Here is a 27,280-nt window from a genome sequence, read left to right as displayed (position 1 = left end):
CCTGCTTGGCCCAGGCCAACAGCAAGTCAGAGACAGGCAGAAGCTTGGGCAGGCTGAGGCTGCCTGAGAAGCCTCAAGCACTTTGGTCCTTACAGTCAACAAAAAACCCTGGTCTGGAGGACCAGAAGCAGCCCAGCCACATCTGATCATGGCTATAAATGGGAGCCTGGAATAAGGAGCAAGCCCTGCCGGCAGGAACAGTGAGCTGATCACATCAGCTCTCACAGGGAGATCCAATATGATGGGGTGTGGGGCAGGGTGTGTGTGCAGGAAAAGCACAGTTTCTGGGCCTCACCTTCATCCCCATCTTCTTGTTTATCCTTGTCCTCAGGGCTGGTCCTAGAAGAGGGGCCATGCCCCCCAAACCATCTGCCGAGCCAGTCAGCAGTCCTCGGCCTATAAGTCAGAGGCATGTATCTGGCCACTGATCAGACTCACTGTTCTCACTACCACAGGAAGGTGTCCAGCTTGGCCTGGGAGGGAGGGAGCACTGTCCTGGCCCCCAGTCTCTGCTTAGCCCTGGCCTTGGGCTTGGGTTTAACGGGCAGTGGGCGGATCATACTCGTGTCAGTCTGAAGGAAATGTCAAGGAAGAGGCCTAAAGAGGAGATTGGAATGGAATGCAGGGCAGGAAAGGCTCAGACTTGGCGGTGGGCAGCCCTGCTATACTGAGTAAGGTCTGGCTCTGCACACCTGGGGCTGCAGCCACCGGTGGGCTGGGGTCTGGGGGTACAGGTGAGGGATGATGTGGGCGCCACAGCTCAGCTCAGCCCAATGCTACAGAACAAGGATACAGGCTGGATGAACTTTGTCCGGCCTCCAAGTCCATCGAAGCCGGTCCTTACCTAAAGCAGAAAGAAGAGGTGAGTGGGCCAGGCTAATGGGCTAGGGGGCTGGCCACCCAGCCCCACCCCCAAGGAGGCTGGCACTTGCCACTTGTAGGAAACCACACTCACTGCATCTGTGCTGCGACAGGGCTCTACCCTGGTCCTCTTGGTCTGTTTCTGGCCCAGGACAGCATTCCGGATGAAGACAGGGAAGGCATCAGCCAGCTCCTCATCAGGCTCTCCCAGACAGCGTTGGCCACCCAGCAAGAGCTGGGACTTCTGCAGAGGAGACCCCAGAGCCAGGCTTGATAAGCCGGATGGCAGCAAACGAGGAGGGTAGGAGGTGTGTTGGAACAGGATCAGGATCTCTGATGCCTCACCAGGAGGCAGGAAGGACAGTGAGTAGGGTTCCCAGGGTGGCTCCAAAGTGCTTCAGTCCTCCAGGGGAGATAGGGCTCTGGCAAGACCCTGACCTCTCGGAAGACCAGATTCATACTCAGTCCGGGCCAGAGTTGGAGGGTGACTGCCTGAGTTTCTGGGAAGCCTTACCTGCTTGGGGCCTTTGGGCATCTTCTTGAGAATGTCCCGAACGGGAGAACTGCAAGAGCGAAACATGAAGACAACAGGCAGGTGAGCAAGACATAAGGGGCAGGTGAGGGACTTCCCTGGTGGCACAGTGGTTAAGCATCCGCCTGCCAATGCAGGGGACATGGGTTCGAGCCCTGGTGCGGAAAGATCCCACATGCCGCGGAGGAACTAAGCCCGTGAGCCACAACTACTGAGCCTGTGCTCTAGAGCCCGTGCGCCACAACTACTGAGCCTGTGCTCTAGAGTCCGTGAGCCACAACTACTGAGCCTGTGCTCTAGAGCCCGTGCGCCACAACTACTGAGCCTGTGCTCTAGAGTCCATGAGCCACAACTACTGAGCCTGTGCTCTAGAGCCTGTGAGCCACAACTACTGAGCCTGTGCTATAGAGCCCGTGAGCCACAACTACTGAGGCCCACATGCCTAGAGCCCGTGCTCTGCAACGAGAGGAGCCACCGCAAGGAGAAGCCTAAGCACCGCAACGAAGAGCAGCCCCCACTCACTGCAATTAGAGAAAGCCTGCAGGCAACAACGAAGACCCAATGCAGCCAAAAATAAATAAATAAAATAAATAAATTTATTAAAAAAACAAACAGAAAAAGAATCCGCCTCCCAGTGCAGGGGACACAGGTTTGAGCCCTGGTCCAGAAGATCCCACATGCCACAGAGCAGCTAAGCCTGTGCGCCACAACTACTGAGCCTGTGCTCTAGAGCCCACGAGCCACAACTACTGAGCCTACATGCCACAGCTACTGAAGCCCGCACGCCTAGAGCCCGTGCTCCACAAGAGAAGCCACTGCAAGGAGAAGCCCGTGCACCGCAAGGAAGAGTAGCCCCCGCTCGCCACAACTAGAGAAAGACCCCCATGCAGCAAAGACGCAACGCAGCCATAAATAAACAAACAAACAAACAAATAAATATATTTTAAAAAGGGGGGGGCAGGTGAACCAGGCTCAGCACATTCCCCTTGGGGAGCCACTGCGTGGCATGGCTGCATGCTGGGCAAGGCACTGCAGTAATCCCCACCCCAAGAGCAGGTCTGTGAACAGCTGGAGAGCCACAGCCACCAGAGTGGTGGAGGCAGGGGAGGTTGGGCCATATTCCAATCTTGTGGCTTCCACTCAGGGACAAACCAATTCCATTGGAATGCTCACCATTGGAATGATGGGCTCTCAGTCACCTCACCGCATCCTGGGCTGTATGTGGGGCTGGAGAGCCCAACAAATTCACTACCCACAGAAGGAAGGCCACTTATGCCCTGAAAATGAGCTCAGGCCTAGCCCCATCTGCCCAGAGAGGGGCCACCACCTCCAGAGGACCCTCAGTAAGTTAGAGAGCCTGTAAAGTACTCTCAGAACACAGGGTTAGGCCATCTCCCTAGATAAATCTGTGCAGGCAGGGTCTGGGGCAGAACAGATCATGGCCCCAGGCCCTGGTCTGCCACTCCTAGTTCCAAAGCTGGACACAGTGTTTCCATCCAACTCCTGGGGACCCTAGCAGCTGGATACCCTCTTCTCATATCTTCCCAGAAGGGTGGGAGAATGGTGACCTAAGGCTGACCCTGTGGATTCTCAAAGCCATAAGGACAGGGGCAGGATCAGGGCCTGTAGATACTGAACCCCTCTGTTCCTGCCCCCATAGCCTGTGGTGATGCCACATGATGACCATGGGAAGAATCTCCTCTTGCTCCACTTGCAAGTCTGGTTCTGGGGAGGCTGGGCTCCCTCACCCCCGTCACAGGCACTGAAGATGGTAGAAATGTCTCTAAAAGGTATGGTAGCCTACAGGCCCCAGGTGCCCACTTTCAACCTTTATAGCTAAAGAGGCAACAAGAGGAAGCCAGAGTATCGAGCAGGCACTGATAGGCCCCCTGACTGCAGCCCACATGCTCTAGGTGTGTTTCTCACTGCTACCAGGCCTGGCCTTATACAGCACTGGTGCCTCTGCCCCTGAGGCTGGGGAGGGGTGGATAATCCAGCTGGCTTTCCCTTTTGTCCTCTCCCTGGGCCTCCTCTACCTCCACTGCCTAAGATCTCAATTTCTTTCTCTCATGTCCAAAGTCTTTGACTGAGAAAAAACTTGCTCAGCCCCTGACTCCCTTACCTGAGCAGCGTACACCTACGTGGATGTACAGGAGTAGCTCTTGTCTCCACGATGAACTACAGTGGCCTGCCTGGCCAAGGAGACAGCCTCCCCACTCCCAGTCCCACTGCACCACTAGTGCAGGTCCCACCCATCCCACTGCAGCTCCTCACAGCTTTTCATGTCTGCCCCTGTGGGCTACCTCCTTAAGTGGTAGGGCTCTGGGCTCCACGGTCTGATATGGTCCTGCCTCAAGCATGAGCCTGTGGGGCACACAATGGAAGAGGAAATTCAGAGTCCCTGACTTAAGACCCCAGCGAGCCCATTCAAGGTACTGGGAGCACCCTGCCTCCCAACAGCATCAGCCCAGACCTGCCCCTACTGGGACCCCCGTGTTCTCTCTAATTCACATCCCCAACTTTGCTTGAAGGGTGATTGTGAAGATTAATGAGACAAGCAAGAGAAGGGCTTTGTACAGATTGAGTACTCAGGAGAGGGCAGAAAGGTAGCTGGAACCAAAGCCATGGCCATGGCCAAGCCCAGGTGACCCTCACTGCCCTGTCAGCCACTCACAGCTATTAGGGCAGGACCTGCAGAGATCTCTTAGCCATCCTCCCTCCAGGCTGTGGAAGGGCCAGGGACTACCACTTACTGTGCCTTCTCTGGGAAGAGCCTCTTGGCATGGCCATGCTGGGCGCTGGAGGGCTGGGCTGGGGGAGTATCCACATTAAAGGTGACATTGAGGTCAATATCATCGCCAAAGGCTGGCTGGCGAAGCTTCAGGTTCAGCATCTCCACAGGAGCTGGGCTATAGGCAGAGATGGCCTGGTTAATCAAGACCACAGTGGCAGCCCAGAAGGACAACAGCCCCTCAAGCATCAGAGATGGCTCAGCTCCAGGGGCCTGGAGCCCACACCTGGTTTAGAGCCATCCTGCAAGGAAGCCCAGATCTCTACAGAAAAAACCACTTGGCTTAGTCCTTCACACAGTGGAAGTCTGGAAGACATGGAAGGAAGCAAGCAAAAATCCACACAAAACCCAAATGTACAACTAAAAGTCCTTTTGTTCACGTAGCCTCATTTCTCAGAATGCATTGCAAGGATCCTGTCAGAGAGGTGACCACAGACTGAAGTAGAGGGATGTCCCTTCCAGTGCTACTTATTATGACAAATGGCACAATATTAGAAACTGTCAAAATGACTCCCCTAGAGGGCTGGTACTTTCATAGCTTGAATATGATATACACATTAAAGTAGTGTTTCTAGAGAGTAAACTTAATAACATGTGAAAGTGCTCATATGTTAAATTTAAAAAGCAATACAAAATTCTATAGTCAACAAAAGAAAAACCAGAAAAATTAGACTTCACAAAAATTTTAAATTTTGCTCATCAAAAGAGTAAAAGGGCAATCCACAGAATGGGAGAAAATATTTGCAAATCATATATCTGTTAACGGATTAAAATCCAGAATATATAGAGAACTTCTAAAACCCAACAACAAAAAAGCAAATAACCCAATCGAAAACGGGCAAAGGACTTGAACAGACATTTCTCCTAAGATGATTATTTATAAATGGCCAATAAAGGGGAGTTCCCTGATGGCCTAATGTTTAGGATTCTGGGCTTTCACTGCTGTGGCCCGGGTTTAATCCCTGGTCTGGGAACTGAGATCCCCACAAGCCGCAGCATGGCCAAAAGAAACCCCCCCCCCAAACAAATGGCCAATGAAGACATGAAAAGACCCCCAATACCACTAATCGTAAGGGAAATGCAAATCAAAACTAAAATGAGGGCTTCCCTGGTGGCGCAGTGGTTGAGAGTCTGCCTGCCAATGCAGGGGACACGGGTTTGAGCCCTGGTCTGGGAGGATCCCACATGCCGCGGAGCAACTAGGCCCGTGAGCCACAAGTACTAAGCCTGTGCGTTTGGAGCCTGTGCTCCGCAACAAGAAAGGCCGCGACAGTGAGAGCCCCGCGCACCGCGATGAAGAGTGGCCCCCACTCACCGCAACTAGAGAAAACCCACACACAGAAACGAAGACCCAACACAGCCAAAAATAAATAAATAAATAAATAAAGTGTAAAAAACAAAAAAAAAAAAACAAAAAAAACTACAAAGAGACACCCCTCACGCTCATTAGGATGGCTACTATAAAAAAAAAAACAGAAAATAACAACTGTTGGTGAGGATGTTCTAAAATGGGAACCCTGTGCACTGTTGGTGGGAATGTAAAGTGATTAAATCACTGTGGAAAACAGAAAGACAGTTCCTCAAACAATTAAAACTAGAATTATCAAGTGATATAGCCATTCCATTTCTGGGTTTATGTGCAAAAGAACTGGAAGCAGGATCTCAAAGAGATATTTGTATATCCGTGTTCACAGTAGCATTATCCACAACAGTCAAAAGGTGGAAGCAACCCAAGAGTCCATCTACAAAAGAATGCATGAGCAAAATGTGGTATATACATACAATGGAATATTATTCAGCTTTAAAAAGGAAATTCTGCAACATGCTACAACATGAATGAACCCTGAGGACATTATGCCAACTGAAAGAAGCCAGTCACAAAAAGACTGTATGATTCTACTTCATGAGGCATTTGGAGTAGTCAAGACCATAGAGACAGAAAGGAGAATGGTGGTTGCCAGGGGCTGAGGGGGAGGGGGAGGAAATGGGGAGTTACTGTTTAATGAGTATAGAATTTAAGTTTTACAAGACAAAAATTCGGGGGACGGATGTTGGTGATGGTTGCACAACCTTATGAACATCTTTAATACCACTGAACTGTACACTTAAAAGTTGGTAAGGGACTTCCCCAGTGGTCCAGGGGTAAAGAATCCGCCTTCCAATGCGGGGGACGTGGGTTCGATCCCTGGTCGGGGAATTAAGATCCCACATGCTGCGGGGCAACTAAGCCCATGTGCCACAACTACTGAGCCTGCGTGCCTCAACTAGAGAGAGAAAACCCGCACGCCACAACTAGAGAGAAGCCTGCGCGCCACAGTGAAAGATTCCGCATGCCGCAAAGAAGATCCTGCGTGCCGCAACTAAACCGGATGCAGCCAAAAAAAAAAAAAAAAGTTGGTAAATTTTATGTTATGTATATTTTACTACAATAAAATTGGGGGAAAAGAAACAAAGAAAACTCTATGTATAGTACAATCACATGACTTGTGCACACACATCCCCTATTCTACCACATACAGAAAAAGGACTTGAAGGGAATATACCACTGGTCAATGGTGACTACCTCTGGGATAAGTCCATATTTTCCAAATTCTCAACAATGAATGTGTTTTTACTTTTTTTTAATGGGGGAGGGGTATAATTCTATTAGAAAATTTAAGCCAACAGGATTTTTTCTAGCCCATCCAGACCTGGTGGGGCTCCCCAGCTCCTGTGATCAGAGAACTCCGGGGAGTGGCAGGGGAAGCCCCAAGAACACTCTTTCCCTCAGGAGCCTTTCAGAGCTGCCCACAGCCCTACTCTTACTACTCAGGGACAGAGGGATGAGCTGTGCCGTATTAGTCTCTGGCCAGGAGCCAGATGGGGTGTGCAGATCAGAGGAAAGGGAACTACCTGCACTGACTTGGGTAGGTAAGCAATCTGGGAAGCTTGGACTCTCTCTTTCCCTGGCCAGACCCCTGGAAGCTCTACCCTTTCCTTGCCTGTAGGTGGAAGCAAAGGCTGCATAGACCCACCTCAGACCAACTCCATGCGTTGCTTTGCTTCCCCCTCTGGGAACCACAGCATAAAGCAGTAGTCAGGACCACTCATGCCAATCTTTTTTTTTTTTTTTTTTTAATTTTTATTTTATTTTATTTATTTATGACTGTGTTGGGTCTTCATTTCTGTGCGAGGGCTTTCTCTGGTTGCGGCAAGTGGGGGCCACTCTTCATCGCGGTGCGCGGGCCTCTCACTATCGCGGCCTCTCTTGTTGCGGAGCACAGGCTCCAGACGCACAAGCTCAGTAATTGTGGCTCACGGGCCCCGTTGCTCCGCGGCATGTGGGATCCTCCCAGACCAGGGCTCGAACCCATGTCCCCTGCATTGGCAGGCAGATTCTCAACCACTGCACCACCAGGGAAGCCCTTTTTTTTTTAAAATAATTTTATTTATTTATTTTTATTTTTGGCTGCATTGGGTCTTCGTTGCTGCTCGCGGGCTTTCTTTAGTTGTGGTGAGCAGAGGCAACTCTTCATTGCCGTGCTCGGGCTTCTCACTGCGGTGGCTTCTCTTGTGGAGCACGGGCTCTAGGCGCGTGGGCTTCAGTAGTTGTGGCCCAGGGGCTCTAGAGCATAGGCTCAGTAGTTGTGGCGCGCGAGCTTTAGTAGTGTGGCTCGCAGGCTCTAGAGTGCAGGCTCAGTAGTTGTGGCGCACAGGCTTAGCTGCTCCACGGCGTGTGGGATCTTCCTGGACCAGGGCTTGAACCCGTGTCCCCTGCATTGGCAGGAGGATTCTTAACCACTGCGCCACCAGGGAAGCCCCATGCCAATCTTCTGTAAGATCTGTTACTCTGCCACTATTTACCAACCTCAGCAAGTCCAGGTCCAGGTTAGGAGAGGTGCACTCAGGAGGCAGGCAAGGTCTGGCTACGAGAGCCATTTTGCCCTCCAGGTGGCTCAGGACTACTGAGCCTGCGTGCCTCAACTAGAGAGAGAAAGCCCGCACGCCACAACTAGAGAGAAGCCCGCGCGCCACAGTGAAAGATTCCGCATGCCGCAAAGAAGATCCTGCTGCCATTGCCTCAGACCTTGCCCAGCAGTGTTCATGGCATGTGCCCAGCCTTGGCTCAAGCCAAGCCAGTCTTTTTCACTCACACCTCCTGGCCATCCCCAACACTAAATTCAAGACTCAGGAGGATCTCTCAGTGCCTCCCTCACTCCCCCACACCATCTGGCTCATATGAACACATTTCTTGTTCCCTCAGACACTTCCTGGTAAATCCTTCTTCTTTTATAAGCTCGAACCCTGTTTTTCTTCTTGCCAATGGTCTTTCTTTCCTTCCCACCTTCTATCTGTCTGACAAGGTGGAAGAGTCTAGAGCTCAGTGGCCACATACACCCCCCAACTGGTTGAGGGCCTGGCTTTAGGTCCTCCTGGGTGATACCATCATCTTTGGGATACTCACCCATGGCCAACATACAGGGCTTCATGCCAGAGGACTCAGGAATTGGGGCAAGACACCCCTCTTTCCAAAACTCAACCAAGGCCCTGGGCAGACCTATTACCTGTGTGGCACGGGAGTTAGTGTGTCCTCCATGAACTCATGGCAACCGGCAGGCCTACCCTAAGCAAAGGCCTCCCCAAATCCTTTCAGCTTGGAGGTCAGGGGCTCTTGGGGTCCATGAGAGAGGTCTTCCAAACACCTCCTCTGTGGTTGGGGGTGACAGCTACCTCCTGAGGCCTCCCTAAAATGACGGAGTGAAGGATAATCCTACTGCAACAAATGGAATGGGCAGCCATCATCAGTACCCATAGATTTCCACAAAAATCTGGGAGAGAGCATGGCCAGGGGATAGGAGACTTATACAATAGCCAGAACCCACCAGGAGATGGCTACGGACGCAAGGGAGGAGCGGGGAAGACCTGGATTTACAGATGCATTAAACAAGCCTGAAAATGGGGGTACTGATGGAAGGTGCGAGCTTGGTGCCACCCCTCCCTACATCAGGGAGTGAGCACCAGGAAGTGAGCCTGCTACCTGGGGCCAAGAATGAAAAGGGCCTTTCCTAAAGTCACCTGCAAACCATCCACGGGATCTTAGGGCAGCCAGTACTGGACCTGACAGCAAATCCCTCTGCACCTAGGTTCAGATAAGACTCAGCATGATACCAGATGACTGCACATTCCCCCAATCCCTGCCCATAAAGGGTTCCCAGGACACCTTTCTGTTACTCCTCCCCAGAGGGCCACAGGCAGCCAAGGACCCCCAAGCATGAGAGGGAAGTCCAAGAGAAAGGCCATGATGTGCAAACACTGGCCCTGACAGAAATGAAAATGCTAGACCATAAAACAAGGGATAGCATATTTTGCCAAGGATGCATTCAGTGAGCAAGAAAGAATGTGTGCAAATTTAAAATGCGATTGCTGATTCAGCCTTAAAAAGGAAGGAAATTGGGACTTCCCTGGTTGCGCAGTGGATAAGACTCCAAGCTCCCAATGCAGGGGGCCCAGGTTCGACCCCTGATCTGGGAACTAGAGCCCACATGCATGCCGCAACTAAGAGTTCGCATGCCACAACGATGGAGCTCACCTGCCGCAACTAAGGAGCCCATGTGCCGCAACTAAGGAGCCCGCAAGCTGCAACTAAGGGGCCTGCCTGTTGCAACTAAGACCCGGCGCAATCAACCAACCAACCAAACAAATAAATAAAAAGAAAGTAAGCAAAAGCAGGAATGGAAAGTCCCTGGGCACCTAGAGGAAGCCTCTGTGCTTGTGCTCCCCCTTACTGTGGATGCCAGACACAGATGACAAGTGCATGGAAACACCAAGGCCCATGGAATAGAAAGTGGAGGGAGCACGATGGGGAGCTTGCAGACAGCATCCTTGAGTGATATCCTAAAAAAAAGGATTTTTACTTTCTGCCTTGACCCAGGTTGGGTTCTAAAGGTCTATCTACATGAGATGGTCACTGAGACTAACAGCTCCCTGAGGGTGGGTACTATACCTGCCAAGCTCCTGACAGAGCCTTCATGTTACCTGGGGCTTCCAAGGTGGCTGGGCCGATGGGCTCTGAGGGTAGAGTAGGTAGGAGGGACCAGAAACAGAGCTTAGTTTGTCAAAATCAGCCACAGGCTGGACCTCACAGAGTCATGTGCCCATCACACTCCCACAGCCCTCAGACCTAAACTGGGGCAGGCAGGCAGCCCTGGCTCTGTAAAGAGACACTGGAAGGGGCTTCCCTGGTGGCACAGTGGTTAAGAATCCGCCTGCCAATGCAGGGGACACGGGTTCGAGCCCTGGTCCAGGAAGATCCCACATGCCACAGAGCAACTAAGCCCGTGCACCACAACTACTGAGCCCACGCGCCACAACTACTGAAGCCAGCGCGCCTAGAGTCTGTGATCCACAACAAGAGAAGCCACCACAATAAGAAGCCAGTGCACCACAACGAGGAGTAGCCCCCGCTCACCGCAACTAGAGAAAGCCCACATGCAGCAACGAAGACCCAATGCAGCCAAAAATAAATAAATAAAATAAATAAATTAAAAAAAAAAAAAAGAAACACTGGAGGACCTGAGGTATGAAAGGAAAGAGAAAGATTGAGGAATGAAAGGTAGGAGAATGAGAGGAAACTGGCTTGCAGGCATTCACTGCCCCCCTCAGACGCTAACCGGGTACTATGGTGTGGGGGAAGGAGCGTGTGTGTGAGGAAGCTGATGGTGGGGACACAGATTAGGAGGCGGCTCCTGGTCTACTCGGAGGCGGCTCCCAGTCTACTCACAGCCTGTGTGTATACACAGGGGGTAGACCAGGCTCCAGAAAGCCTCTAGAGCACCTCTGTGGACCCTAGCACCTGACAGCATCTGAATAAGAAGTGCTACCTATGCAGAGGACAGTGAGCTTATTTCTGCTGAGGAGACTAGGGAAGGCTCCGCAGGGCAGCTGACACTTCAGTGTGGAGAAGAGCAGAAGCACAGGAGGGCACAGGAGCAGGAAGGCAAGGGGTGTTCTGCTGCATTGGGCAGTGTGATTTGGCTGAAGCCCGAATATCCATCGCAGCCCACACGGCCAGCTCCATGAGGGCCTGAGGCCAATGCCAAGGGTCCTGGGAGATGCTTGGCAAGGGAGTGGCATGATGCCCTGGGGCTGCTATACAGGACAGGGGGGAGGAGTGGGGCAATGGGTCACAAGCCTCACACGGAGGTGGGAGCAAGGAAAAGGGTCAGGAAGGCACCACAGAAGTTAGATGGGCAGGCTCTAGCAACTGAGCGGATGTGGGGAAGAGGGAGCATAATGATTTTCCAACGTTGAAACGTGGCTCAAAGGGACTTCCCTGATGGTCTAGTGGGTAAGATGCCACACTCCCAATGCAGGGGGCCCGGGTTCGATCCCTGGTCGGGGAACTAGATCCCACAGGCATGCCACAACTAAGAAGTCCACACACTGCAACTAACAGCCCGCATGCCGCAACTAAGAAGACTGCATGCCACAACTAAAGATCCCGCACGCTGCAACTAAGACCCTGCGCAGCCTAAATAAATAGTTAAATTAAAAAAAAAAGAAAAGTAGCTCAAATAAAAGTGCCTGGGTGGCTCCCCTTGTGGCACAGTGGTTAAGAATCCGCCTGCCAATGTAGGGGACACGGGTTCGAGCCCTGGTCTGGGAAGATCCCACATGCCGCGGAGCAACTAAGCCCATGTGCCACAACTACTGAGCCTGCGCTCTAGAGCCCATGAGCCACAACTACTGAGCCTGCGCGCCATAACTACTGAAGCCCACGTGCCTAGAGACCATGCTCTGCAACAATAGAAGCCACCGCAATGAGAAGCCCATGCACCGCAACAAAGACCCAACGCAGCCAAAAAAAAAAAGTGGCTGGGGACTACGCTGGTGGTCCAGTGGTTAAGGATCCGCGCTACCAATGCAGGGAGAATGGGTTCGATCCCTGATTGGGGAACTAAGATCCTGCATGCCATGTGGCTCGGGGAAAAAAAAAAATGTGGCTGGGCTGCTGGGTTGTGTTTTCTATCTGGACCATCAGGAGGGCTGTTAGGCAGGAGATTGCCCTGAGGACCCTTTCAGCCCACTGGCTTCTGTGGAACACTCAGGAGGAGGATACCCATCCCTCTGCCTCTTGGCTCCCTCTGCTGGCAGCTTTAATGTGCATATTCTTGGAACCAGAAGAGAGTTACAGTATTTCCGTGGGTGGTTTCGTGGTTGTTTCAGAACCTGGGGCAGACGGATACATTAGGTGAGCCATTCCATAAACAGGAAGCCCTGAGCTGGTGCTCCTGCCCTTTCTCTGACCAGCCCTAGGTCCTTTCTGGCCTCCCCTGGCCTCTCCTTGTCAGAGCCCAGAATCTACCTCAAAACTGCTTTTCAGCTAAATCTTGGCTATCTCCCAGGGCAGGAGCGCACAGCCTTCAGGCCTACATGGGCCACCCACTCCCACAAAGCCAGGAAGAGTGAGGACACCCTTACCAGGGAGCTCCTCCAGCCTGTAGCCCTTGCACCACCCCAGAGGGTCAACAAACCTCTCTAAAACCAGGCGGTTGACAGTCTCACTGTCCACTGGTGGCAGGTTCAGGGTTTCCTGCAGCATCGTTAGCTTTTTTCTCAGGCTCTTGGGGAAGGAAAGAGAAGAGTGTGAAAGAGACGCTGAGGCACCAAGTCCAGAGGGACTGCCAAGGACTGAGCACCACACACGAAAGGCAAGCCCACTGGGAACAGAACAAGGCCCGAAACCCAAATATCAGGCTCAGGAGGCCAGGACCACCCGACCTCAGAACCCCTCTCTGGTGGAGCCCCTACTCTGGTGGTCTCAAGGGTGTAGGCACAGGACAGACTGTGAGGAATACCCAGGTGCTCTCTGTCCTCTGCTGAGGAGGCCCCGGCTCCAGACCAAGGGCCAAGGCACATGTCCTGACCCACCCTGACCCAGGAGGGTGCAGGGATCCCAGAGCCACCACTGACTGGTGCAAGGTTTTGCAGACAGAACTAGCCAGCCCTGTTCTTGGAGGGCACATAAGCCACCCCTCGTTCCCGCCTGGCCAGAGATGTCCCTCACTGCGATTTCCTTGTCAGCACTCTGTAAGTCCTTCTGGGCCGACCTCAGCTCCAACTTGGCCTGGTCCAGTTCAGAGTAGACTGTCTGCAACTACAAGAAAGTGTAAGGAGAAAAGGATGAACCAAGGGGTGGCCATGTGCCCTGCCCACACCTGCTGCTACACCAGCTTGTGGTAGCCCGGGGCCCAGAAGAGCTGGGAACATGGGAGGGAGACCCTAGCTCCATGGGGCTGGACCTTAGTCCGGCAATGTCCATCTGGAGCTGCCCAGGAGCAAGGGCTACTTCCTACACCCTTGCCCATGGATGCACCATGCCCAGAAATAAAAACTGCTGTGCTGACTGAACAAGGTTCCAAGATGCCTTCTACTGGGTCTCCCCTGGTGGCCTAGTGGTTAGGATTCCAGGCTTTCACTGCCGTGGCCCAGGTTCAATCTCTGGCTGGGGAACTGAGATCCCACAAGCCAAGTGGCGTGGCCAAAAAACAAACACAAAGAAAATAAAACAAAACAAAAAATACCCCAAAACAAGAGGCCTCCTACTCTGGGCCTGGAACAAAAAACAGGCCCTTGAAGCTGTCACATTTGGGACCTGTGTGCTCCAGCCAGCTGAGAGGTACCCAGAAGAGCAGAGGGGAACAGAAGTGTGCAGAGGCTGGGGGGATACCTCCCTGATCTGCCACCCTAACTGGACAAGCCATGTAGCCAGAGTCAATGCCCAGTAAGGATCAGAAACCACCCTCTGTGAGTCATCCAACAGCCCCATGGCCTTGCTTAGGAGACACTCATGAGCATGACAAAAGGACAGCCACCTCTCCCCTCACTGTCAGTTCCCCACTGAATTACCTTGTTTCTGGAAGAAAACAAGTCCTTCTTCAGTTTGTCGGCTAGCTCCCCTGAGGCCTTCCGCGCCTCTTTTAGATTCTCATACTCTCTACAAAGGGGCCATGGAAAGACATGTCAGCACCAGACACCTGCTGGTCAGACTGAGCCATAGCACCAACCAAACACAAAGCCTAGTCCAAGCCCTCAGCCCTTCTCATTCCTACTCTGACACCTGAGCCCAGAGGGGACCAGGTAGTGCTGTGGAGGGTCCGGCACCCAATGCAAGGAGAGCTGGTGAGTCTCTGTTCCCTGCCTGCCTGCAGGCACTGGCGATTTGAGAGGGTGTGCAGGAAGCCCCGTCCCCACTACGAGACCCCCTACACCACCTGACCCCTACATGAGGCATCTGGGATCCTCCATGCCTGTCAGCCAAGTGGTCCCTTTTCTCCCACCTCACACCCATTGTAGTGAACATCTGAGCTGAGTTTCTGATGCAAGCCAGGCAGGGTCAGTAACAGTGCTGATGGGAAACAGGCTCCAGATATCATGATGGGGCTCATGGCTCAGAAAGCTGTGCCAACGTCTTTAGAAATAACACTTATAATTCACACTCAATTCTCTCAATAATCCTGTGAGGCAAGTTATTATTATCTCCATTCAGGAAGCTGAGGATCAGAGAGGTTAAGAAATTGGCTCCTGGCCACATGGTGAAAGGGGTGAGGGTTCAAACTGAGGCAGCATGGCTCCAGAGCCTGCCCCTTAACTCCACCTGCTGTGCTTTACAAGAGATGGGCAACAGACGGAGAGGCATGGCTGGGGTGCCATGGCTTAGCTCCTGGGCTTGGATAGAGGGGCCAGAGTACACACTTCTTGAGGGACACGCAGTACACAGCCAACTGCTCCACCGCTGACTGTCCCACACCCATGTCTCGGATCATCTCCTCCACCTCGGGCCGCTGACTCTGGAGTAGGAGCTCAATCCTGAAAAACACCCAGCCCATGGCATTTAAAATCTGGAGGCTGATGGGTAGATACATAGTGCAGCTCTGCTTCCCTTTGCTGCCGTTGCTATGGTGACAGCCTGAGCTGCTAGGATGCTTCAGCAGGCAGGTCTGCCCAAAGAAAGGCCCCGCAGCAGAGCTAAGCACAGCTGCAGCAATGCTGCTGAGGAAGAAGGGGTGTTGACAGAGAGCCTCAGGTCAGGGATCCCCAGAGAGAGGTTCTTGGAACAAAAGCCCTGCCAGGTCATTTGGCCACAGGCAACAGGGACAGGGAGGAGTGTGGCAAGAGCCCCCATGGAAAGTAGAGGAGCCCATAGAGGCTGAGTAAGACCTGTGCCCATACTCAGCTGGCCTGAGCCCCCCATGGCCTATGGAGAGTTGAGCTACAGAGGTGAGCCAGCCCCTGCTGCAGTCCTGAGAGCTGTGCCCCAGAGGGCCCTAGGTGCAAGGACACAGGGCAGGCCCCAGATCCAAGCTCACCGCTCCATGGTCTTCATCTTGTTCCGGAGCCGGCGGGCCTCCTCCCGTGCTTGTTTGGTCTCATCCTGCTGCTGTTCCAAGTACTGCATCTGCTTCTGAAGAGCAAATGTACCACGACATATCTGTTGCTTGGAGGCTCCCAGGGGCCAAGGCTAAAGTCATTGGGAGAACACTACCCTAGAACTGTATGCTTTTGAAAATGCTGATAAGCATATGCTCCAGCCCCCAGGAGGTAAGGCTCCTGGGCCCCACTCTGGCTTGTGCTTTTTCTGCTAAGAGGCCCTAGGCCAGCTGCTTCCTCACCTCCCTGCTTGCTTCCTCCTGAGATATGTCTTACCATAGGCACAGCCCACTCCCAGGATCTATAGGCCTGCTGGGGGCTGCCAGGGTCCTGTGGCCTGCTGTGCAGGAAGCTGAAGAAGCCTGGAGCACAAATCCAGGCTGCACTATCCACCATCTAGACCTATGGACAGTTGCTGGGGTAGGAGAGCTGAGCCAGAGGCAGCTGGCCAGGCTGCCCTCAGTACCTGGCCACTTCATCTCTGACCTGGGACTGCCAGAAGACTCCTGCTCTGCAGCCAGGTGCGGGTTCACTCCTTCCTTCCCACTGGCCAGGCCACGTGATCCAGGCCAGCCACGAAGCAGAGACAGAAACAATGAACACCCTGGGGCCCTATCTGTTCACAAGGATGGCTCCCTTTCCCTTTCAAATGGCATCAGCAAGGACTGCTCCTTCCTACGAGGCCAGAATATCAATTATGGATTCAAGTCAATCACCTCATGCCCCTTGGAGAGCAAGAGGCTCACCAACCCAGGCTGATACAAAATTCATTTGGGTCTAGAGCCACTTGCTCTGCAGGCTTTGATCTGCCTGGTCAGCTCAGCACAGCCAACTTCAAAGGCCCCCTGCTCCTCCCTGGGATGCTGTTTGATCTGGCTCCAGAGAGCAGCCCAGCCAAGGACTAGAGTGCTAATGGAAGGTTCTTCAGGCTGGCTTTGTCAGTGGAGTACAAACCACTTTTGGAAACACGGCCCAGCCTCACTGAGGTCTTGGCTGAGCAGCCCCTCCATGAAGCACTGGGCAGGCCTCACCTCTCGAAACTACCTAGTACAAAATCCATAAGTGCAGGCAATACGATCCTTTTCTCATGGGCTGGATGGGTACAGCATGGGAGGCCTGGGGAAGATGGGATTTGCCTCCATTTTACAATTGCACAAACCAAGGTATTGACCAAGGCAGAACCAAAAGACAAGCCCAGAGTCATGAGTCCAGGACTAAAACTATATCTCACCACCAATCTGTGTCCACAAGGCTTGGGGACCCACCTTGAGGGTGGAGCACAGCATCTCAGCCTTGTCTAAGGCCTTCTGCAGGGATTCAACAGTGGCGTTGCGTTCTTCCAGCGTGTCCCGCAGAGTGTCAATGATGAGCTGGCTGTCTCGTTTTTCCTTCTCTGGAGCAAGGGTGGGGGATGGAGGGAGAGGAGAGGCCCGTCCACACCACAGTATGAGAACCTGGGCCCTTGGGCTCCAGCATACCACCCCAGAGCCAGGTGAGGAACAAGTCTCAGGCCAGAAAGTTGGGTGGTCTGCTTCTCTCTCTGGCAGACACCAAACCAGGGACGCCCAGCCAGAGTCTCTTCCTTCAGGGGATGAGACCCTCTTTCTGATGCTTGGAACTACTTGAGTAAAGATTTCACTGCTCCGTGCTCCTGTGGGTCTAGTTAATTCATCATCCCAGAACTCAAACAGGTTCCTGCCAAATTTGGCAGTGGAACCCTCACCTACAAATACTTTGCCCTATCAGATAGCCCCCTCCCAGCCCAGCTCCTAGGCAAGCAGCCTCAGACAAAGAGAAGAGGCTCACCTGATCTAGGTGGACACCTTCGGTCACCTCCCTTTCCTTTCCTTTTCTGCCAATCACAAGAGCTGATAGGACTCTTGGACATATGAAGCAAGGAGAGCCCCTGGCTCTGCTGGAAGGTTGGAGGCCTTCCTTCCAGGGCCTCTCCCTCCACTACCCAAGTCAGGGGCTTCCCAGGGCCCCTTGGGAACTCACCTTTCTGGGAAAGCAGGGCTCTGGTATTATCCAGTTCATTCTGCAAGGCAATACCCACAATAAGCAGCAAGAAGGCATCAGAGCTGGCCTCCACTCAGCCTCCCATAAGGCTTGTGGGGAGCCCCAGGAGGGGACAAGGAGGCCTATGGGCCCAGGGAAGCATGAACCCTGCACACCTCAAGGCCAAGCTAAGTCAACAATGGAGAGAGAAACCTTGCTTTATCTCTGTGTGCCTTTTTAAAAAGTAGGTAAAATGGATGAAAATAATCTCAGGTACAAGACCTTAGGACAGGAAAAGAGGCATAACAGGGGCAAAAGAAGTGGAGCTGCGCCTGTGCAGTAAGTCTCATGGCAGAGGCTTCCATCGCTTCCTTGGGCCTGTGCTGGCCTTGACCCTCTATGGCATTAGCTGCACTCACTGGGGACACAGAATTGTGATGTCCAAGCACCTTGGGCCACCACTGCTTCCCTCCACCCTGGGTCCTGCCTGCTTCATGGTCTGCCCCTCTCCAAGCTCTAAGCTGGCTCTGTGCACCATGAGTCTTCCAGCCCCAGAATCCAACAGGTAGGTGAACCAGGACAACTTTGCACCCCTGGATGAAACCTCACCTGTGCTAGGCTCTAACCAGACTGTTGTGAGGGTCAAATGAGCCTCTCAAAGTGCATGCATATGTTCCAAAGCCACTGCCACAGAACCACTGAGAGGCTGGAGCAGAACTGAGCCCAGCTCCCATTCAGGAGTCCCATGTACTCAACACCTCTGTGGGCAAGAGACATGCCTACTCCATAAGCAGGAAAACCAGGCTCGGCAGACCTGAAAGGCTTGGCCTAGGGTCCATGGTGGTAGCTAGATGCAATCCAGAAAAATCCTCCTCCAGATTACCCTTCCCAGGTCAACGCAAGACTCAGAATATCGGGCTTCCCTGGTGGCGCAGTGGCTAAGAATCTGCCTGTCAATGCAGGGGACACAGGTTCGAGCCCTGGTCCGGGATGATCCCACATGCTGTGGAGCAACTAAGCCCGTGCGCCACAACTACTGAGCCTGTGCTCTAGAACCGGCAAGCCACGACTACTGAGCCTGCGCTCTAGAGCCCGCGAGCCACAACTACTGATGCCCATGCGCCTAGAGCCTGTGCTCCGCAACAAGAGAAGCCACCGCAATGAGAAGCCCGTGCACCACAACGAAGAGTAGCCCCCGCTGAATGCAACTAGAGAAAAGCCCTCATGCAGCAACAAAGACCCAACGCAGCCAAAAATAAAAAATAAATAAAATAAAATAAGTTAAAAAAAAAGACTCAGAATATCACATGTGACCAATACTAAGGCCTAGCCCCAGTGCGTGGATAAGTCCCTGTTGTCAAACTCTCTACCCAGGACTCTGGGGCAGGAGCTGTTGGTGGCTGAGCTGGTCAAATAGGCTGGACATCTGGGGTGGAAGCGGTGGGTAGAGAAGGGCACACACGGGCTGCCTGAGAATGGCTGCCAGCCCAAAGCTACCGCTAGTCCCCTGGCTCCTTCCACACCCAAGCAGGGTGCCTTCCAAGCCCTTGCTCCAAACTACTCAAGATTTTGCCTCCCTGTCTCCTAGATCTGGCTCAGAAGGCCAGAAAGAAATGAAGCTGCCTTTGTTGCCTTTATCACAGGGAGGACACGGCTTAAAACTGGGAGCAGTTACCATGACGATGAACGTGTTAGCTTTAAGCATAAAAGTTCCACGTTCTTGAAGCAGTGAGGTTCCGAGGACATCACAGCACCCTGCGACCAGGGCCAAATGAATCCTGATCTGACAGATGCCCAGCAAATTAACCCTCAGAGTCCAGGTTCACTTGCGAACCCCAATCCCACTTCCTTGAGAGGTTTCTGCCAATCCAATCCCTTTGTGCACAAAGAAAGCTAAACCTTACACTTGGAGGGGAAGCAGTATAAGTGTAGGAGGGAATCCACCCATCCTCCCCTGCAGTGTGGGTTTCTATCCTGGCTGCATATCTTGATTCCAGGGGCTCTGCCCTCCATTCCTGCTCTGAGAAAGACTCAGGCACCTGGATATATACCAAGTTCCCCAGGCAGTTTTGAAGCACAGGCAGGTCTGTGAACAGTAGGTTCACACATATTCCCTGGCTGAGGACTGAAAAGATGGTTGTAGACCCTTTGCGAGGTGAGGGAACTTCAGGAGAGGCACTCTGAACTATGGTCAGAATTGCTCTGAAATCCCCAGGGGAGGGCTCACAGTCAAGTGGCTCCCTTCCTCCCTAACAGCGTATTTCTCCAATGACTGTAGCATCATCACTTGTCCTCTGCTCTCTCAGCCTCTGCCTTGAAACCTCTACCAAGTCTTCCCTCCAGAACTCCATCTCCATACTCGAGGTACTCTCCCTGGGTAGGAGCAGAAAGTGAACTCTCAGAGGGCTTGGGGTTCAGTAGAATGAGATAAATTCTGGGTACCTTTAAGAATTCTGCATCTAAGACACTCTCCTCCTCCTGGGCAAGGTCAAAGAAGAGCTTATTGATAATGGTTCTTTTGCCGACCTGAATGAAAGAACAAGATACAGTATGACTGCACAGCTGGGTCATGGGCAAGGAGGACAAGGGTGTACATTCAGTCAAGCCCATCTCAGGCCTAACCTTCCACAGCACATCCCTTGGAGTGAGAGGACCTCTGTAACCCTGTAGGTGGCCCAAGCTGGTGCCACTAGCTTGGTGGTTACTGAAGTCATGTCACTGCAGCCCCATGTGGTAACTGCTCAAAAGAAACCCCAACTCTAGGTGCTGGGCATTGCAGGGGAAAGGCTGGGAAGGAGACCAAATCTATCCAGGTGAAGATTGGCCCAGGCAATGAGTCCATCTGCCTGCTATCTTTGGGCACAAGCAGGCCTCCCGAGCCACTCAAAAGCACAAGTGAGGCTCGACCAGCCTCAAACCATGAGGGTCCAAATAGGTCAAAGACATTGCTTAGCTTCAGAGATCTTTCCTCATTCCTGCTCCCTGGCAAGGAGCTGTCTTTAGCTGAGGTGTTTTCATCCTACCACCCTCACCTGGATTCGGCACTGTGGGCAGGTCCGACTTGGTGCTGTCTCGAACCACTGAATTAGGCTGGAATGAGAAACAGAAAAACAGACTTGTGAGCCATGGCTTGGAGGGAGACATACAGGCCAGGTAGCCACCCCGACCAGAACAGCGCCTGTCCTGCTCCTCCTCGACCCAATGCCTGCCTACCCAGGAGGGCAGCACCACAGGCCATGACGGTATATCCCACAAGGCCTGACTGGTACAAGCACTCCAACCAACTGGCCCTTTTTTGGGCCCTGTTGGCTTGGATTCCCCTACCCCTGAGCTGCAATTTTGTCAACTTTCTAGGCTTGGAGCGGGGCGTGGGGGGGCAACAGTCAAAGCCAGACTCCCTCAGAGATGGGGATTGTAATAATACCCTCATGTAAGCTGGGGCTCCAAAGGGGTACACTTTCAAAGTAAGGATAAACTAGAGGTAAAAGCAAGTAGCAGTAAAAGCAAAACACAGCCCAGCTATGCACCATCTGCTTTAAACTTTAATTAAAATAGTCTCCTGCTAGGGAATTCCCTGGCAGTCCAGTGTTTAGGACTCCGTGCTTTTGCCAAGGGCCCGGGTTCAATCCCTGGTGGGGAAACTAAGATCCCATAAGCTGTGCAGCGTAGTCAAAAAAAAACAAAAACAAAAACAAAACGTAGTCTCCTACTGGTAAACAATCCCATCCCCAGGGACCAGGGAGAAACAGAGTCCTTTCAGGAAGATGATACCATAATCCTAGGCCTCAATTTTTTTTCTATAAATAATTTTTCAAATACATATAATACAAAGCTAACAATGCACAATGGAATACTACACAGCAATGAGAACGAATGAGTCTACAACTAAGAACAAATTATGGATGAATTACATAAATATAACATTGAGGAAGAGAAGCCAGATACAAAAAAAGGTATATTGTGTATAACTGCATTTACATAAAGTAAACAAGTAGGCAAAACTCATCTATGTTGCTGGAAGTCAAGACAATGGCTATCCTTATGTGTGGGGGAAAGGCGGGCAGGTGGGAGTAACTGAAAGAGTGGACCGACCTGGGTCCTTGGACTCTTTAATCAATAGAAACTGATAAGAGGCTAGAAGAGAAATTCAGGCAAGGCTTTACTGGGACTTGTGCTGCACCTGAGGGAGCAAAAACAAGCAACAGGTGCCCTTGCTTGCTCACTGTAGGGCAGGGAGGGAGCTGGTTCCTTAAATGGGGTGAGTGTAGGGGGCGGGTCGGCAGATTGAGCCACAGGGGTGGCTTAGGTAGTCTGCCCACCGCTTTGGTGGTGCTGTGTGCAGGGGTCATGCACAGTACCCTGCTTTTGCTCCAGGCACTTCAGAAGCGACAGCTGGGTTTTGGCCTTTTTGTATTTTTTGTTTGTAATTTGCCCCAGCTGCTGCCCACATGTAGTTATTTTTAGTCCCCTATAGTTTCTCTGTATTCTGTTGCTTGAGGAGACGTTTGTCTAGGTACAAGTGCAAGCACTCTGGCAGTGTCCCAGGTCCCAGCCTGTCTCAGGAGGAGGTTCCTGGAGTGCTGATGTCTAGTTTCTTGTTCTGAATTCTGGTTGCGAGGGCGTGTTCAGTTTGTGAAAATTCTGCAAGCTACACACTTATTATATTTGTACTTTTAAAGGTTTTATTTATTTATTTATTTATTTAATTTATTTATTTTTGGCTGTGTTGGGTCTTTGTTGCTGTGTGGGGCTTTCTCTAGTTGTGGTGAGCGGGGGCTACTCTTTGTCACGGTGCGTGGGCTTCTCAGTGCGGTGGCTCCTCCTGTTGCAGAGCACAGGCTCTAGACGCCCGGGCTTCAGGAGTTGTGGCTCGCGGGCTCTGGAGCGCAGGCTCAGTAGTTGTGGCACACGGGCTTAGTTGCTCCGTGACACGTGGGATCTTCCCGGACCAGGGCTCGAACCCGTGTCCCCTGCATTGGCAGGAGGATTCTTAACCACTGCGCCACCAGGGAAGCCCCTATATTTGTACTTTTATGTAACATTTCTTTTTTAAAAAAATATTTATTTATTTATTTATTTATGGCTGCATTGGGTGTTTGTTGCGGCACATGGGCTTTCTCTAGTTGCAGCGAGCGGGGGCTACTCTTCGTTGCAGTGTGCGGGCTTCTCATTGTGGTGGCTTCTCTTGTTGCGGAGCACGGGCTCTAGATGTGCATGGGCTTCAGTAGTTGTGGCTCGTGGGCTCCAGAGTGCAGTTTCAGTAGTTGTGGTGCACAGGCTTAGTTGCTCTGGCACGGCACGTGGGATCTTCCCCGACCAGGGATGGAACCCATGTCCCCTGCATTGGCAGGCAGATTCTTAACCACTGCACCACCAGGGAAGTTCCTGTAATGTATCTCAGTAAATTATTTTAAAGTAAACAGTTATACAAGGAAAAAAGCACTACATAGTGCAAACCAGAACATATCCACAAAGACTTAAGATATTCGGATTTTCACAGACCATAATAAACACACTATGCTGAATAAATAAAAATTAAGATTGAAAGTATCAGCAGAGGGCTTCCCTGGTGGTGCAGTGGATAAGAACCCGCCTGCCAATGCAGGGGACACAGGTTCGATCCCTGGTCCAGGAAGATCCCACATGCCGTGAAGCAACTAAGTTCGTGCACCACAACTACTGAGCCTGCGCTCTAGAGCCCGCGAGCCACAACTACTGAAGCCCGTGAGCCTCGAACCAGTGCTCCACAACAAAAGAAGCCACTGCAATGAGAAGCCCACGCACCGCAACAAAGAGTAGCCCCCGCTCGCCACAACTAGAGAAAGCCCACACGCATCAACGAAGATCCAGCGCAGCCATAAATAAATAAATAAATAAATAATTTTTAAAAATTAAAGGAAAAAAGAAAGAAAATATCAGCAGAGAATTCGAAAATAAAAGGTGACATATCAGAATTTAATAAGGACCAAACAGAAATTCTAAAACTGAAAAAATGGCCAAAATTAAGAATTCAATGGATGAGTTTAATAGCAGTTTAGACACAGTTGAAGAACTGATATATTGAAAGATAGGTCAGAGGAAACACCGAGAATTAGAAAGATGGAAGATACATGAGAAATGATAAGAGATATAAAAGATACTGTGAGAAGGTCTAGCATACATATAACTAGGAATTCCAGAAAGAAAGTGTTAGGTAGAATAATGTCCTCCCCTCAAGAAATGTACATCCTAATTTCTGAAACCTGTGAATATGTTACCTTATATGACAAGAGTAATTTTGCAGATGTGATTAAGTTAAGGAGATGGGGAGATTATCCAGGTGTGTCCCATGTAATCACAAGGGTCCCTGTAAGTGCGACAGGAGTACTGGAGTCATAGAGAGAGTTGAAGATGTAACACTGCTGACTTTGAAGATGGAGAAATGGGCCATGAGCCAAAGAAGGCACAGCCCCACTTCCATCTTGATTTTAACCAAGCAAGACCCATTTTGGACTTCTGACCTCCAGAATTATAAAATAGTACATCTGTGTTTTCTTAAGCCACTAAGTTAGTTGTAATTTGTTATAGCAGAAAAGAAAAACTAACATAGAAAGAAAAGAGATAATGGAATAGAGGCAATACATGAAGAGATAATGGCTGATAATTTCCCAGAACTGATTAAAGAAATTGTTCCACAAGTTAAAGAAACCTATGAATCTCAAGCAGAATAAAAATAGTAACAAAAAGAGAATTGAGGTAACTATATTATTGTCAGACAAAATAGACTTTAAGTCAAAAAAGTTTACAAGAGACAAAGAAAGACTTTACATATTGATAAAAGGTTCAATCCAACAAGACATAACAATTATAAACATATATGCACCTAACAAAATATATATGAAATATATACATGTTAGAAAATTGTACAGAATTGAAGGGAGAAACAAAAAGTTCTCCAATAAAAGTTGGAGGTGTTGGGACTTCCCTGGTGGCTCAACGGTTAAGAATCCGCCTTCCAGTGCAGGGGACAAGGGTTCAATCCCTGGTCCGGGACGATCCCACATGCTGTGGAGCAACTAAGCCCATGTGCCACAACTACTGAACCCGCACTCTAGAGCCCACGAGCCACAACTACTGAAGCCCGTGCACCGCACCGCAAAGAAGAGTAGCCCCCCGCTCGCCACAACTAGAGAAAGCCCGAACGCAGCAACGAAGACCCAATGCAGCCAAAAAAATAAATAAAATTAAAAAAAAATTATTTTAAAATTTGGAGATGTCAGTACCCCACAATTTCAATAATGGATAAAACAATCATACAGATGATCAATATGGAAATAGAGGACTTGAACAACTCTTTAAACCAAATAGACCTAACAGACATATACTCCCCCCAACAATAGCAGAACACACATTTTTCTCAAGTGCACGTGGAACATTCTCTAGGAAGGTCATATGTTGGGCCACAAAACAAGTCTTAAATTTTAAAAGGCTGAAATCACACGAAGTATCTTTTCTGATCAAAATAGAATGAAACTAAAAATCAATAACAGAAGAAAAATGGAAAATTCACAAATGTGTGGAAATATAACAACACACTCTTAGACAACCAATGGGTCAAAGAAGAAATCACAAGGGAAATTAGAAAATACCATGAGATTAATGAAAATGAAAACATACCAAAACTGTGTAATACAGCAAAAGCAGTGCTAAGAGGGAATCTGATAGCTTTAAACACACACAACGAAAGAGAAAACACCCATTAGGATGGCTATTATGGAAAAAAAACAAAACAGAAAATAAGATTTGGCAAGGATGGGGAGAAACTGCAACCCTTGTGCATTGTTGGTGGGGATGTAAAATGGTGCAGCTGATGTGGAAAACAGTAAGGTAGCTTCCCCCCAAAAAATAGAATTACCGTATGATCCAGCTATTCCATCTCTGGGGATAACCCAAAAGAAATGAAAGCAGGAACGTGAACAGATACTTGTACACCAATGTTCATAGTAACATTACTCACAGTAGCTGAAACATGGAAACAACCCAATGTCTATTAACAGATAAAGGGATAAACAAAATGAGGTATTTTCATACAATGAATACTACTTAGTCATAAAAATGAAATTCTGAAACATGCTACAACATAGATGAACCTTGAAAACGTTACGCTTAGTGAAATAAGCCAGACTCAAAAGAACCAAATGTGCGATTCCACTTATATGAGGTAGCTAGAATAGAAAAATTCAAGGAGACAGAAAGTAAAATAGAGGTTTCCATGGGCTGTGGGAAGGGGAGAATGGAAAGTTATTGTTTAATGGATACAGTGCTCTGTTTGGAATGATGGAAATGTTTTGGAAAAGATAGTGGTGATGGTTACACAACGTTGTGAATGTACTTAATGCCACTGAATTGTACACTTAAAAATGGTTAAAATGCAAGGCATCTTTGAGCTCACTGAGTAAACACCCTTCTGATAAATTTTAAAATTTTATGAAGAAGTTATCATTGAAATTAGATGGTGGCCGACATGTCCAAGGAATATTGCAGGAATTTGATCCCTTTATGAATCTTGGGATAGGTGAATGTGTGGAGATGGCAACTACTGGGCAACAGAACAATACTGAAATGGTGGTAATATGAGGAAATAGTAGCATGTTAGAAGTTTTGGAACAAGTATAAACAATGCCTGTGCTCACCAGAGAAATCAATTGTTTCCACGTGTCCCCTTTCCAAAGGGCCTGTTTTACTATGATATAAAAATCAGGTTGTGTACATTTTCATATTGAACTTTTTTGTTAAGTAAACTTTTGCAAAAGTTTAAAAAAGGTTAAAATGTTAAATGTTATCTTATATATTTTTACTACAATAAAATAGTGTATAGTAAAAAAAAAGGAAAATGAAAAAATAGTCAATTTTATGTTACACATATTTCACCACAATTAAAAAAGGAGCTCGGAATCAGCCTGTTCACAGCTGCTAGAGGACTCGCCCCACTAGCTGCACACTCAACAGAACGGCTTGATTAGAAAGCACCTCCTTACCCTTCGATGTTAACTTGGGTTTGCTGGGGTCAGTGAATACACTGAAGTGTCTGACCAACGAGATGACTCTGGACAGAATCATTCCAAACCATCAAGCAAACCACAAGAAATCGGGTAGCCAGTAGTCTACTAGGTCTCGAAGAAACAGAAGGGCTCGCTAATGTGGTGAAAGTTCATTTCTGCCCGGGCTAATAATTTTGAAATCACATCTCTTTGCAAGTCCATCAAAGAAACCCCTACTCTGTCTTCATTAAACCAACCCTGTACCCCCGACCTCAGCTCAGCTGTCACCTCCTCCGGGAAGCCTGCCATAACCCGCCTCTGCCCAGGTCAGGAACTCTCGTGGGACTCCGTCTAATGCCGTCCTCATCACCAGTCTGGGCTCCGGGGTCGGGTCGCCCGGAGGCCCGACACCCCACAGTCCTGTAGCCGTACAGGGGCGAGTGCCCAGCTCCAACAGAGCAGTCACTCACCACTGCAAGTGGAAGGTGTGGCCGCAGTGAATGGCGGCCACGTCGCGGGAGTGATCGAAGAAGTCAGAGCAAATGGTACACAGAGCACGGATAGGCATGATGACTGGTCTCAAGTGGCCAAGGTAGCCAAGGAAAACGCGACGGGTTCAAATTCGTGGCCGTGCCTCCGCGTCTCAGCTTGCTTCAAATTTGGCTCCAC

The 27,280-nt window shown here is 50.3% G+C and overlaps 1 protein-coding gene and 1 pseudogene across 2 annotated transcripts; one reads left to right on the top strand and one right to left on the bottom strand.

Annotated features, from left to right (window-relative positions):
* On the bottom strand, positions 1-27,279 carry TRAIP (TRAF interacting protein). 2 transcript variants are annotated; one of them, XM_007168712.2, is made up of 15 exons: positions 27,082-27,279; positions 20,624-20,681; positions 20,034-20,117; positions 17,592-17,631; positions 16,859-16,986; positions 15,533-15,627; positions 14,919-15,032; positions 14,073-14,160; positions 13,231-13,320; positions 12,698-12,786; positions 4,147-4,302; positions 1,376-1,424; positions 956-1,105; positions 794-844; positions 1-572 (listed from the first exon to the last, which is right to left on the bottom strand). In XM_007168712.2, the coding sequence occupies exons 1-15, from the start codon at positions 27,177-27,179 to the stop codon at positions 447-449; spliced, it is 1,416 nt and encodes a 471-aa protein (XP_007168774.1). In that variant the 5' UTR covers positions 27,180-27,279; the 3' UTR covers positions 1-446. The 2 variants fall into 2 exon arrangements, with proteins under 2 accessions (XP_007168774.1, XP_057411073.1); XM_057555090.1 differs by lacking the exon at positions 4,147-4,302.
* Positions 26,058-26,246, top strand: LOC114236168 (small nuclear ribonucleoprotein G-like; annotated as a pseudogene).
* Position 27,280: the final 1 nt, after the last annotated feature.

The sequence above is a fragment of the Balaenoptera acutorostrata genome, chromosome 10 (assembly GCF_949987535.1).
Source record: "Balaenoptera acutorostrata chromosome 10, mBalAcu1.1, whole genome shotgun sequence".
NCBI lineage: Eukaryota > Metazoa > Chordata > Mammalia > Artiodactyla > Balaenopteridae > Balaenoptera > Balaenoptera acutorostrata.
Note: the sequence above shows the minus strand (reverse complement) of the source record. Positions and strands in the feature narration are given on the sequence as shown.